At 34.3% G+C, this 14,168-nt stretch overlaps 1 protein-coding gene across 3 annotated transcripts; it reads left to right on the top strand.

The window, feature by feature from the left end:
- Positions 1 to 3,055: 3,055 nt before the first annotated feature.
- On the top strand, positions 3,056 to 13,930 carry LOC143630787 (protein RRC1-like). 3 transcript variants are annotated; one of them, XM_077099703.1, is made up of 18 exons: positions 3,056 to 3,356; positions 3,426 to 3,552; positions 3,711 to 3,753; positions 5,536 to 5,596; positions 5,700 to 5,849; positions 5,928 to 6,044; positions 6,126 to 6,291; positions 6,393 to 6,505; positions 6,604 to 6,675; positions 6,756 to 6,977; positions 7,192 to 7,250; positions 7,371 to 7,452; positions 8,659 to 8,796; positions 8,878 to 9,102; positions 10,013 to 10,761; positions 11,398 to 11,561; positions 11,652 to 11,890; positions 13,663 to 13,930. In XM_077099703.1, exons 1-17 carry the CDS (start codon positions 3,282 to 3,284, stop codon positions 11,843 to 11,845), a joined length of 2,757 nt encoding a protein of 918 aa, XP_076955818.1. In that variant the 5' UTR covers positions 3,056 to 3,281; the 3' UTR covers positions 11,846 to 11,890; positions 13,663 to 13,930. The 3 variants fall into 3 exon arrangements, with proteins under 3 accessions (XP_076955818.1, XP_076955817.1, XP_076955819.1); XM_077099702.1 differs by having other exon boundaries at positions 11,637 to 11,890; XM_077099704.1 differs by lacking the exons at positions 3,056 to 3,356; positions 3,711 to 3,753 and having other exon boundaries at positions 11,637 to 11,890.
- The last annotated feature ends 238 nt before the right edge of the window (positions 13,931 to 14,168 follow it).

The raw sequence follows: 14,168 nt of genomic DNA, 5'->3' as shown, positions 1-14,168 counted from the left end.
ATATTTACTAAATTAACCAAAAAAATAAATTGATTAAAGCATATGTTTATAATTTATAAATTTGTATGACAATTTACAAACATGATAATAGATAAATGGATTGATTTTTAAAAAATGGATCAACTTTTAAACATAAATTTATGATTTAATAATTTAAAATTTTACTTCGTAAAATTGAAAACATGTTCGAGTTTTGTTTTTCTTTATAATCTTCAACAATATACATAGTAAAATATGTTAATGATAACATTTGAAATTATATATTTTTTCAAACTTTAACACATGGTTTGTTGTTGATTTTTGGATTTCACCATGTATTTTGGAATATATATTAAAATAATATGTTAATATTTATTTTTATAAAAGTATAAAAATGTATAAATATAATGTAAAAGGAAAGTGAATATGAACATGTATTAGAGTCAATTAAAATATTAGTTTTGGAGGAAAAAAAGTTGTGTGGTTTAACCATAAACTGACACGTGCTACAATTATTTTACTATATTAGAATTAGAATAAAATAGGTATATATATATATATATATATATTTGATATCATTTAAGAACTCTAAAAAAATTAACAATTACAACTTAGCCTAACAAACACACATAACAATTACGTGTCTCTCCTCTCTCCTAAAACCGGGTTTCTCTCAAGAACTCTAATCTAATATTTAATTATACATCATAAATGGGAACTCGATCAAGATGACAACATGTCGACTACATCATACTTTGCTATTGTTTCTTCTCTCTCTGTTGTAACAAGTTCATAGATTTAATATTATATTCATGAACTTTATTATTTTCATGAAGAACGGATCACAATGTGATAAACATCACAATCACTAAATTCATACAAAAACAAATCTTCATAATTATAGCATAACACTCGAACAAATAAATGAATTTGAGAGAATGAGAGAAAGAATACAATAACTTTAGGGATGAATATAAATCTTTATACGACCTTAGCGAATTGTAATTTAGATTGGGAGAGTGATGGTCGGGTATAAGTTTGATATTTTAATGTTCTCGTGCATGCTTATCGCTATGGGTCCATGCCAAGTTTGAGGTAAAAAATGGTTTTGTTCATTTTATTCGGTCAAAAAAGTTTCTTTTTGAAAAATAAAATGTAGTTTTTTTGGGTTGCAAATAGGGTTTTCACTTCGGATTGAAGTTTACTTAGTTCGGTTTAGTTTTTAATCCCACCCTAAAACACATATGACAATACTTGTTAATAAAAAAATGTGCTATGTGATTTTTCTTTAAAATAATTAAAACCAGTTTTTCTACCCGGCGTGTTGCGCCGGGGCAGCTGGCAAAATCCCAACATTGAAACCCAAGCGTTAGTAAAACTCGAGCGTTACGATGATGAGTCGGCACGAATTCGGTCAGTACTAGCTGCGTTCGTTACGATATAGACATCACTGGTAACATTTGCGGGTTAAAACCCAAAAAAAATAATTCGTCAAACTAACATATAAAACATTAAATATAAGAAAACAAAATATATAAGATTATGTTTATTTGGTTGGCAAACCCAAGCAGTGGCAAAACTCATGCGTTGTCGGTCATGATCATTGAGGCGGTAACTTGACACGAATTTGGTCGGTTTTAGTTACGTACGTTACGATAATGGAACTAAAAAACGGAAAATGTATAAAAGTTGAGGTGGACCAACGACCATTTTTTTAAAGGGGAGGGGGGGGTTGGGTTCGGTTTGTAAACTTGTCAATTGGTAAAGTGGAGTGTTGTCGGTCATGGGCTTTAAATAAGGCCACGAGTCTGTATGAACTCAGTTGGTTTCTATAGGTTTGTTATGGTATTAGAACTAAAACAAAAAAAAATGAAGTTTGGTCGATTTTCATTACATTTGTTATGGTAACTGAACTAAAAAAACAAACAAAATACACCGACCAATAGGGTGTCGTCAAGTTATGGTAACTAAACTAAAAAAACAAACAAACAAAATACACCGACCAATAGGGTGCCGTCAAGTGGCTCAATAGGCCACTTGCGGCACCAAACTTCTAAATTATATATATTAATTAGTATGCTAGAATTCATCATTTCCTCTTATTGGTAAATGAACCTTAAAACTTTTTATGGCCATGACACAAAGTAGTTAAACAAGTGGTACTAATGTAGGGATGAGATTGGTGCTGGTACCGAAATGTTCGGTTTGGTACCAAAATTTCATGCAAAATTTGAGAAATACCGGTACCGTACCGAAATGTATACCAATACCGAAAACTTAAAACTTGGTATCGATTCGATACCAACTGTATCAAATCGGTACCAAATATCAATACCAAATTTACTCATCCCTATACATATGTTTAATACTTGTATTAAACATATTATTTATAACATGTTGAACACGATAAGATCTGTATTAACACAATCAAGACTGAAAAACAAAAATGATGTAGGAAAATAACTAAACAATATAGGTTGGCCAAACCCATAACAAGCAACAAATAAAAGCCCAATAAAGCCTCTACTAATCGCCTGGGCTCTCTCTCCCATAAGTTCCACTTCTCAGCTGACTGCGGTACACCACCGTATTATTATAATTATTATATCTCCGGCCACCAGTTCTCCGATCGAACATCTCGGTAACCTTTATCCTCTTCGTTAAACCATAACCCTCTATTAATATTAAAAAACCAAACTTTACATGTTTAAAATTATTAGGGTAATCATTTATCACACATACATAATTTGTGATTTATGTGTATATTGTCAATTCGCGTATTACATTTTAATCAAATTCTTGGTTTTTATTTATTGGACTGTTTGACTCGACCCGAACCCGATATGACTAAAAGACAGGTTTTTTGGGTTGAGTAACGCGACCCCTTTAAAACCCGGGCTGGGTTTGGGTTCACTAACACGGCCAGTTTAAAAATGGGTTGGTTCGGGTTGACTCGTTTGAAACATTTCAACCCGCTAACTTGACACTGTTGGCGTCTCTAATTTGTATATAACTGTGATTGTTTAGATATTATTAGGTTTTTAATATGTGATGTATAGTTTGGCAGTTTAAGTAATTTGATATGGATTATGATTGTGGAAGTGTCATTCAGGATTTAATTGTTGAATTTGTTATGATAAATGATTTTGATTGATCTGAATGAATTTAAGAGGCATAATGATAATTATAACTGATGTTATGTCTATGAAGCTGTGTACATATTATATTTTTGTTTCAAGTTAAAACTGGACATATAGTTTTGACACATTTTAGCTAACAGATAAAGGTATTTTGACGGGAAGATGAGTTCGTTTTCGATTACAAAGAAGAAGACGCCTTTTCAAAAGCACCGTGAAGAAGAAGAGGCAAAGAAAAAGGTAAATGTACCTTGCATGTAAATATAATAGTATTGACAGAAAGTCACTAAATGATTTGCTTGTATACAGAGGGCTGAGGATGAAACGGCTCGATTATATGCTGAGTTTCTGGAGTCATTTCAAGGGGACAGTGCAGGGTTAAAAACGTTTGTTCGAGGAGGAACGGTTAACGATGAAAAAGTGAAACCTGATACAGGTTAGTTTCTTTAGCAAGTCCTTTTGCATGCATTCTTCATGTTTGTTTTTTCATTTTGAGGTATTAGTATGATGCACATATATGGATAAATGAATGATTTATTTTCCATAGACACGTTAATAAACAAGTGGGCATTTTTATGCATTCACGAATCGCAGGTGGAAATTCTAAAGAAGTATCGGGTTCAAAGAAGGGGAGTAGGTAACAAGCGCTTTTGTTTAACTATGCTATAATTATATTGCTTTTATTATAAGGCATGCTCAATATAGAGCCTATATGGTGATGACGTGATTATAAATCATATCTTGTTTAGGCTAGTAACTTGAATGAGCTATAAAGCTTGTTATATGTAACTCTTGGCTTGAGTTTGATTTAATGTTTCTTTATGCATTAACATCCTCCAACAGAAAGTCTAAGTTTCAAGCAACTAACGCTATTGATGTTTTCATAAGATTTATTACACTCTATCTTTACACTTAGTTGTACTTTCCTAACGTAGAATCATGGTGGGCTGAACTATTTATGTGCTCATTTGTAATAGCGGATTACAGAATAGTTGGAACATTGTTATGTCCCTCCCCTGTCTTGATAAACAGTGCTATCAGTTATCTTCTTCTTTCTTTTACAAATCCTCTTGAATGATGAGTTAGCTTTGATTGATATACAATATTTGGGTTCTTGTTTTTTTTTCTTTAATGGAAATTAGTGCTTTGCAATTGAGGTACTCGTGCCAAACTATATATCACATTAAGCGAATTGTATCAGGTTGTATAGGCTTGCTGTTTAAACAATAGGTTAGCCTCATTTAAGCTTTTCTCACTACTAAGGGCAATGCAATATCTTATCTTCACTATCTGCTATCGAACAATTTTAATCAAAGAGTTAGTAAGCTTTACAAGAGTATGAAGGCTACATGTTTTTGCTGTTATAGATATAGAAGTAGTTATAGTTAGCTAAAAGCAACCCTTTGGATAACATATTATTGTTTCGTAAAGGACATAACAAATTAATCCCAAAACAAATGTATGTAAGTAAACTATACAACAAGATATTAACCCTTTGGATAACATATTATTGTTTGGTAATAATCTCATTATAATGTTTAGTTGCAATAGCAGATAATACTTCATAAAGAGCAAGTTTGCCAAGTTTCCTCCAAGCCTTAATATCTTGTTGTATAGTTTACTTACATACATTTGTTTTGGGATTAATTTGTTATGTCCTTTACGTGGCTTCTGAAACTTCTTGATTGCTTTTGGGATTTGTTTTGTTTTCGACAAACCCTATAATGTATCGTTTCTTGTGGTTTTGGATTAACCTCTAACATGTTCCAGTTCTGGTCTTTGTTCAGTTTATAACGATTTTCTTGTTCCGTTTACATTTGAGCATATATGTTCCAAAATGTGATTTTTAGCTCTATTTGGGAATTTGTAGATGGAAATACAATTACCTTATTAGGAATGCATGGTATATAAGTATTTTTAAGATGAGGTGTTTAGCTAATCGCTGTCTGTAGACGATTATGATAGCAAGTCAATTTATGACCACGTCACCGAACCTAGTGACCCACCCATTTGTGGTAACTTTTTGCTATAAGTTGGGGTGATCATTATGTGTATGCCGTTTCTCGTTGCAGGATGCCAGGATGTTAGTGTATTCTAGCACAGGCATTCTTACAGTCAAACTTTGTCTATATATCTAATCAATAATTAATCTCCACAAGTGGAAACATACTCATTTGTAACGCGTATGTGCATTTTGAAGCATAGAAAAACATATGTTTGTGCATATACCCTACACATGCTAGTGTTTTAGTTATTTAGTGTATTTTAGTGTGTTATGTATATGAAATGTGGTTCGTAAACAACTTAAAAGTCTTACAAAAGATGGCTTTTCGCCTCACGCTTTTTAAAACTAAGCATAACTCTAGAACATGTAAATAACGTATTGAAGATTATGCATCACTATATATTCTCTCTGCAGGTATGTCCCTTCTTTCATACCCCCTCCTATGGCAACCAAGGGTAAAGAACATGAAAGGCAGGTTAGTGGCCTCATGATATACTTCTATACTGTCACATTGTTGACTATCTTGTATTCGTGGGTTTGACTTTTTTATATCTGACTTTAACAAAACTCTGCTACAGAAAGATGAAGAGAGGCCAAAGGAGAAAGCCAAGGGGAAAGCTAGAAATATAGACTTTTTTATGGAGGAGTTAAAACACGAACAAGAAATGAGAGAAAAACGAATGCAAGAACGTGAACAAAGGCAAGACGGACATAGTGCTGCTTCTACTGTAAGATATTATCTTATTAATGCATATTTTAGGTCTTAATAACTTTTAAATAACATATTTTGTAATCTACTGTCTCAGCTATCTAGTCGGTTTGATGAGTTGCCTGATGAATTTGATCCAAGTGGGAAATTTGGTTCCTTTGATGATGGAGATCCTCAGACAACCAATCTTTATGTTGGGAACCTTGCACCTCAGGTCAGACAATGATGCTAATACAGTTCTTCAATTGGACCGAACACAAGTTGACTATCTGTTTCTATGGTCAACATATTCCAGGTAGATGAAAATTTTCTCTTGCGGACGTTTGGAAGATTTGGACCCATTGCTAGTGTGAAGATAATGTGGCCAAGGACAGAAGAGGAACGCAAGCGCCAAAAGAACTGTGGTTTTGTGGCGTTTATGAACCGTGCAGATGGACAAGCTGCAAAAGATGAAATGCAAGGTTTAGTTCTTTTAAATATTTTTTTTATGCAACATTCAAGTTTTAAACTTTAAAGCACTTGTGTTTTAGCATAAGTGATGATTAAAAAGTTAATGTTTCAGGGGTGGTTGTTTATGATTACGAATTGAATATCGGGTGGGGTAAATCCGTTTCCCTCCCTTCTCAGTCACTTCCTGCTCCGCCACCTGGACAAATGGCCATCAGGAGTAAGGAGGTATTCCACAATTTTATATTTGTAAAACCCTAGTTTTTAGCATAACTACTAGTAAATTGATTTATTAAGACGATTTTTAAAACAATAATGACTTGCAGGGTGCTACTGTGATCTTATCTGGTCCATCAGGTCCTCCAGTTACTTCTGTCCCGAGCCAAAACTCTGAGATGGTAGGTCAACCTAGCCTTGTATGACGTTGCGTCTGTTAGTTATAAATATTTTGTAATATATTATTAACTTTGGTGCTTAGGTTCTCACGCCCAATGTGCCTGATATAACTGTTGTTCTGCTTGATGATGTTCGTCGTCGCAAAGTAATCGATACAATGGCTCTTTATGTTCTTGATGGTGGTTGTGCTTTTGAGCAAGCTATAATGGAAAGGGTTCGTGGGAACCCTCTTTTTAGTTTCTTGTTTGAACTTGGTTCCAAAGAGCACACTTACTATGTTTGGAGGCTGTATTCTTTTGCTCAGGTACATAAATTAGTTCATTCTTTAAGGCATTTGAAGTACCTTTTCTTTTAATGACAAATTAATGTAAATCATCATTCATAATCATCCCTGAATATATTCTCTCTAACCAAATTTAGCTATTCGATTTAGAAGTCACCACTCTTGATAAAGAATGTGCATATGAAATTTGAGATATTATGTCGAATAAAAGAATTCTTTGGTCTCCCAAATGCAGGGGGATACTTTGCAGAGGTGGCGAACCGAACCTTTCATTATGATAACCGGTAGTGGGAGGTAATATATGCCTGAAACATATCTTGATACTTAATTTGTAAATCATGCGTATGTAGTCTTTGTTTTTTGCACGAGTTTATGATTAATGATATCCCTACTTTATACTGTTTGAATGTATAGATGGGTCCCACCTGCTTTGCCAATAGCTAAGAGCCCAGAGAATGAGGAGACTGGGGCCACATTTGCTGCAGGAAGAAGCAGGGTACATTTTTGTTCCTGTATTTTATCTTTGTTGTGTCAAAACGGTTAGAACAAGATTATTAAATAACTGGTTACATGGATCAAGATCGTTTTAGAAGTTTCAAATCATTTTAGAACTGCTAACAACCAATCATTTCAGTTATATATTTAATATTATGAGGGTAGTTCATTTAATATATATACAATTATATGATTGTGTATATGTAATTTGTTATTACACATATGTAAACTTGTGATTAAATATATGTAGTCAGAAATTTACATATAATAAATGACAAAACAACCCTCAAATAATATTAAGCATAGTCACATAAATCGCTGGACAGCCCACGATTTTCGATCTGGATCGTCCGTACCGAATCACGGTACGAACGTGTTCCGGGAACGCTCCGGTTCGCGAATTCGACACTGAAATTAGCGTTCCGAAAAAATAAATGACTTGTACCTGTTTTAACAGGGATCGCGAATTCTTAATATCCGACACACGTTTGGTTACTAAATTGGAACATCGATCGTGATTTTGAAAGTCATTGTCTTTTCAATTTCTGTATTTTAGGTCCGATGAAGAGATTTTGAGAGATGAAGGAGGCGGTTATAGATTTTTTAGGTTAAAAATTTAAAGGACATATGGGTCTTTTATTTTTCTTCTTTTACTTTTCTTTAACAAAATGGCAATTTTCATCCGAGTTATAGATTTTTTAAAAATTATCCTAGACTTTTGAAGATTTAAATATTAGTGCATTAAGATGTTATACATATTCGCTTTTCATGGTACATCGTACCGGAGCGATCCGAAATGAGCTTACCCCATCTCGTACCGAATTTTAACAACCTAGCGAATTGCGATCCCGTTCCACGTTCCCGTACCGAAGCGTACCGCGAACTATGTGACTATGATATTAAGTGTTAAATAACTAAATAAGTAAATAAACTGATTGGTTGTTAGAAGTTCTTAACTTTTTAGAGTTCTAAAGGGATCCAAACCCTATTTATATAATTTAATCTAATTTAAATCTTTGAACAAAACGTGTTTGGGTCAAGTTGGTCAGTCCAACATGATCAAACCCTGACAAAAAATTACATGTTTTCACTTGAACACATTTGGCTTATTACTGAACCTGCCCGCCTGTATGTATACCTTTCATTTGAATCCAGCTAGACGCGATGAAGTAATTCACTAACCTTTTTTGCTATTATTCATGTGCAGCGGGTAGAAGTTGAACGTACACTAACTGATGCACGAAGAGATGAATTTGAAGACATGCTTCGTGCCCTAACATTAGAAAGAATTCAAATCAAGGAAGCAATGGGTTTTGCATTAGATAACGCTGATGCTGCTGGAGAGGTAATCATGACATCATAATTTATGACCTTAAAACACGTTTAGTATTCGTTTGTTTCTTAAAAAAAGCCATGTTTCTTACAGGTTGTTGAAGTGTTGACCGAGTCTTTGACTCTTAAAGAAACACCAATACCCACTAAAGTTGCAAGACTCATGCTCGTCTCAGACATTCTTCACAATAGTAGTGCCCCTGTAAAAAATGCATCTGCTTACCGCACCAAATTTGAAGCAAATTTGCCTGATATACTCGAAAGTTTTAATGATTTGTACAGGAGTATAACGGGAAGAATCACCGCTGAGGCCCTAAAGGTAATCTCTACATGATATAGACGGCAATTTTGACCCGTTTAGGTATAAATAAGCGTGTAAACGAATTGAACAGACACGAATGGAGCATGTTCGTGTTTGTTCGTTATGTTAACCGCACAAACTGAACGTGGGCAATTAAACTAATGGGGTTTTATTTTTTTTTGTGTTAATTTGTTAAGAAAATGAGTTTGTTTGTGTTTGTTATTAATAGTATAAACGAATGGTTCATGAACATAAATAAACGAACGGTTCATGAGCATTTATAAACGAACATTAGTGAAAGAAGATGAACGAACGATCAAACATTGAACAAATAAACAGGGCATGTTTGTGTTCGTTCGTTTAATATAAACTGAACAAACTATCGAACACGAGCAATTACACGAACAAGGTTTTTGTGTTCATGTTTGTTCGTTAAGGAAATGAGCGTGTTCATGTTTGTATATATTTGTTTATGTTTGTTTGTTGATACTATAAATGAACTGTTTATGAACGTAAACGAACAAAAATTAGTGAACGGAGAAGAACGAGCATTAGTGAACAAACACCAGTAAAGGTAACGTATACATCAATTTGTTGGGCCAAAAAAACTTTATAAAACTAGACAAATTTGTGATGGTCTGACAATTTTAAAAGAATAATTTGTAACTAAATATAGACGAAAGTAAACGAACGAACTTAAAGTAACGTAAACCAACGAACACAAATGAACAAACATAAACAAACGCACATATATTTGTTCATGTTCACTTGTTTAACTAAATGAACATAAAATTTGCTCATGTTCGCTAACATGCCTACTTATGAATGGGTCAATTAATCTCTTGTACACCTGGAACTTTTGACCCATTTACTTATGAATGGGCCGATTACTTGTGACTTAATTTTGACCCATCTTAACCCTTATCAGGAGCGGGTTCTTAAAGTTCTACAAGTATGGGCCGACTGGTTTTTATTTTCGGATGCATACGTAAATGGGTTACGTTCAACATTTCTCAGATCTAGCAACTCTGGTGTTATATCCTTTCATTCAATTTCATCAGAAACCGAAGACCGGTCAAACCATGATGACACTGGAGATACTGGAAAAGTCAACCCAGATGCAGCATTAGCAATAGACAAAAGTGCCGCCACGAAAGAACTAATGGGCCTCCCTCTTTCTGAGCTGGAAAGGCGGTGCCGGCACAACGGGTTGTCTCTCATTGGCGGCAGAGAGATGATGGTTGCACGGTTGCTTTATCTTGAAGAGTCAGAAAAACAGAGGGGTTATGAACTCAATGACAGTTTGAAATATTCTCAAAATAGTTCTAGAGAAAGTAATGTTGATACCGGGCCTGTGGGATTTTCTGGAAGGCATCACAAAGTGGAGGATGATAGGAATATTCTGTCGGAATCTTTACCGGCAAAGATTCCAATCCCACAACCTGAGTTGAAAGTGTTTTTTAATAAAGTTAAATCTGATTCTGTGTTGCCTGCATCTAAGTGGGCCCGAGAAGATGATGAAAGTGATGATGAACAGAAAAGTAATAAAGATCTAGCGTTAGGTTATTCGTCTTCTGGAAGTGAGAATGCTGGTGGTGGTCGTCTTGGTAATGCTGACGTGGCAGATCATACAAGCATTCTTACAAGTTCTGACAGTGGACTCAATGATGAGAAGAGGTATACTTTATTATAGGGTAACAATGTAACATGACCTATTTAAAAAGCGGATCAACCCAAACACAACCTGTTTAATAAGTGGGTTAGCCCGTTTAAAAGGTTTTGAAAAAAATAAATATTTAAATTTTTAAAGATGAAAAGTATTAGTTAAATATTTGATTTTCATCTTAACATTTAACTTCTAAAACTGATTAATTTTTCTTTTGAATCATTTCATCATCTTTTCACTTCCAACAATTTTATTTTATTAGCTGAAGTTCATAAGTCCAAGTTTGTTTATTGTGAATGAGAGATGAAGAAACAAAAACAATTTTGTTTTAAGTTGTTACCAAGTCATTTGGTATTGCTCATATTTATAAGAGAACATAAAACGGGTCGACCTGAAACACGACATGATTTTAAGTGGGTTCGACACAACAGGAATTAGAATATGGGTCGGGTTAGGTTAGGAAAATGCAACCCGCCAATCCGACTGACATTTTTACTTCATTGAACATATTTGTTATTTTATAAAAAATAAAAGTATAGTGTTGGTTTAAAATTCTTAAGTTTTTACTAGATTTATACCATGTTATGGTTTTATTACAAATTTACACCCATAATTAAATGGTTGTTTGATTGTTGTACACGTGGCAGACACAAATTAAGGCAGATTGAGGTGGCGTTGATAGAATACCGTGAATCTCTCGAAGAACGTAGAATAAAAAAAGAAGAAATCGAAAAGAAAGTGGTGGCACACCAGAAGTATTTGCAACGTAAATATGGCTTAGTTGATAGCAGTGAAGTGGCATCACACAACAGTGAGTGTTTATTTATTAACTTTTTCTCCTTATTTAACATTTTGGTATATATTAATAATATATATATGAACACAGGGACATCATCCACAGAGAGAAGGGAGAAAAGAGAGGACTCACGGGAATCTTCTAGAAAGCGTTCCAGAAGTCATCATGAAAGTGAAAGCCCGCAGAGGAAATCATCAAGTAGAGACCGGGAGAAGGGTAGAAGCTATGAGCCACAAACTGAAAGAGACCATGATAGAGATAAACATAGAGACAGAGACCGTGACAGCAGGAGAAGATAAACTTTTTTGGAACTCTTACATGTGATTGATTGATACACTAAGCGAGTAAGATTTCTTAGACAAGTACATTTGGTTATTCGGGTATGGGTTGGCCGTCGGAACTGGAGGTGGAAAATGGGCAAGTTGGGTAATGAGTCAAAATGGTTCGGGTCAAATGTGTACGTTTTTGGTATAAGTAGGGTTTAGGGGTGTTCTTCGGGTTCGTTTTTCGGGTTTCGGGTCGGGTTCTTCGGGTTTCAAAGTTTTAAATCTTGACCCTAAACCCAACCCGAATCTCTCATGAGTTTTCGGGTTGGGTTAATCCGGTTTCGAGTATCCTAGAAAACAAAACAAAAAACAAAAAAATGTCAAAAACTACAATGCTAAAAGTAAAATAACATATTATTCTTTGCTCGTAAACAAATAATCAAATAATAAATCAACATAACTTGATAAAACAATCCAAAAGAATAGTTAAACTAACTCGAGCCATTCGCTTTCAATCGGACGTGATTTGGTTGGTCGATTACGGTTGCTATTAGTAATAAACGGAAACATAAATTAACAATAAACAATCGATCTATAATAGTTGTAATGACAACACTCGATTATGACCAGATTTTGATAACTTTAGTGGCTAAGACTAAGCCTGTTATTATACATAAATATATATTTAATTTCAAAACTAAAAGTTTATTCGGGTTGACCCGAAACTTATAAATCAAACCCGAGAACCAACCCGAATTACTTCGGTTCGGGTTCGGGTTAGTCTTTTCTCGGGTTCGGGTTTTTCGGGTCGGGTGCGTGTTTTCTCGGGTTGGGTTTCGGGTAAAAGTGACAGCCCTAGTAGGGTTGGGTCAGGTCGACATGGAATCTTTTTTCTATTAATTTTTATTTCCATGCATGCGTATGTGTGTATTTATTATATGTACATATAGAAAGTTAATTATTATGGAAAAGGTGTTTCATGTTAAAACTTATACAGTTAAAACAACTCTGCTATGACCGGGAATATAATGGTATATGTGTGTGTGTGTGTATGTCGGTATCATAGTTGCCAATAGCGGGTGCTATAGCGCACTACGTAGAGATGCGGCTATAGGCCGCTATATACTAAATATCGGTCACTTAGCGTGATTATAGCGGTAGCTAGGGTTTATTTTTTTTTTTTTAATATAAAAAATTGTAGAAACATATGTTTTAGGCTTGTTTATCGACCAAACAGCTGCACCTTTCACAAGTTCCACCGTAAAAGCTTATTTTGTGAATACAAACCCTAATTATTTGCTTAGATTTTCTACTCCTTTATCGCTAAATATGAAATAGCGTTCGCTATTTACCGCCATTCGCTATTGACAACTATGGTGTATATATATATATATATTACATATGTTTTATAGGGATGCATTATTTTTAGAAGCAAGTCTAGTGGTGTGAGAAATACGAGATTCGTATAATGCATTTGTATATTGTACATAAAATATAATTAGAGATAGTGGGAGAGAGGAAAATTACGTATTTGTTAGGTGTACCACATTTAAAGCAATAGGTAGAAATGCATTACGCGGTTCTCGTAGATCTCAACGTATTTTTTGGTTCATATGCAATATGCAGTTCTCATTTATCTCAACATATGTATGTATATATTTGTAATTTTGTATATATATAGTCTTTGCATGCACATGCTCTTCTAAACTAATCCTTGTTTAATTTTTATTTTGTGTTTGACTTGTTGGAGAGAAAAACATAACCCAAATCAATCAATTTTTTAAACAATGGGAGTAAAAGACCGAACATTTTTATGTTTCTTGGAGCTTATGTTGTTGACAAAATTGTAGGTTCATGTTTTAGCCTGGGCAAATTCGCCTGTTCTGTTGCAAACACAAGCAGCGCGATGATAAAAGTCCACCCGGTTTCCTGCTAGTGTTGGACATGTGGGGGAAAGTATGGAATATATGCAATCTTGCTCACATGGTAGATTAACAGATGATATTTGTTGTAAAAGACATGGTAACCTTTTTGCTTACCGTTGCGAATCTGATTGGTTTGTTGTGCAAATGAGAAGATGTTTTGAATCGCGTAATTAAAGCATAAATGATGAAGTATCACATGTAGATTTTGTGTTCATTTATTGCTCGTATAGTTTTACCTCCAGCTATAAGCTATTCTGGTCCATTAAAAGTTAGTAACATATGATGAGTTATGAATGATCAAAACATAAATATGGTAAGCAAATGTTTTCAACTAGATGGTTTTTCCCCCTGATGCAGCTGAAAATTTGTGTGTTTTGTTATACAAAATGTGTTCTGCATGTTCACATGCACACATATAAATTAAAACAAAA

This window comes from Bidens hawaiensis, unplaced genomic scaffold, assembly GCF_021521415.1.
Source record: "Bidens hawaiensis isolate Kalapana, Puna unplaced genomic scaffold, B.hawaiensis_p1.1 tig00005823_1, whole genome shotgun sequence".
Taxonomy (NCBI): Eukaryota; Viridiplantae; Streptophyta; class Magnoliopsida; order Asterales; family Asteraceae; genus Bidens; species Bidens hawaiensis.
This window is presented reverse-complemented; position numbering and strand designations above follow the sequence as displayed.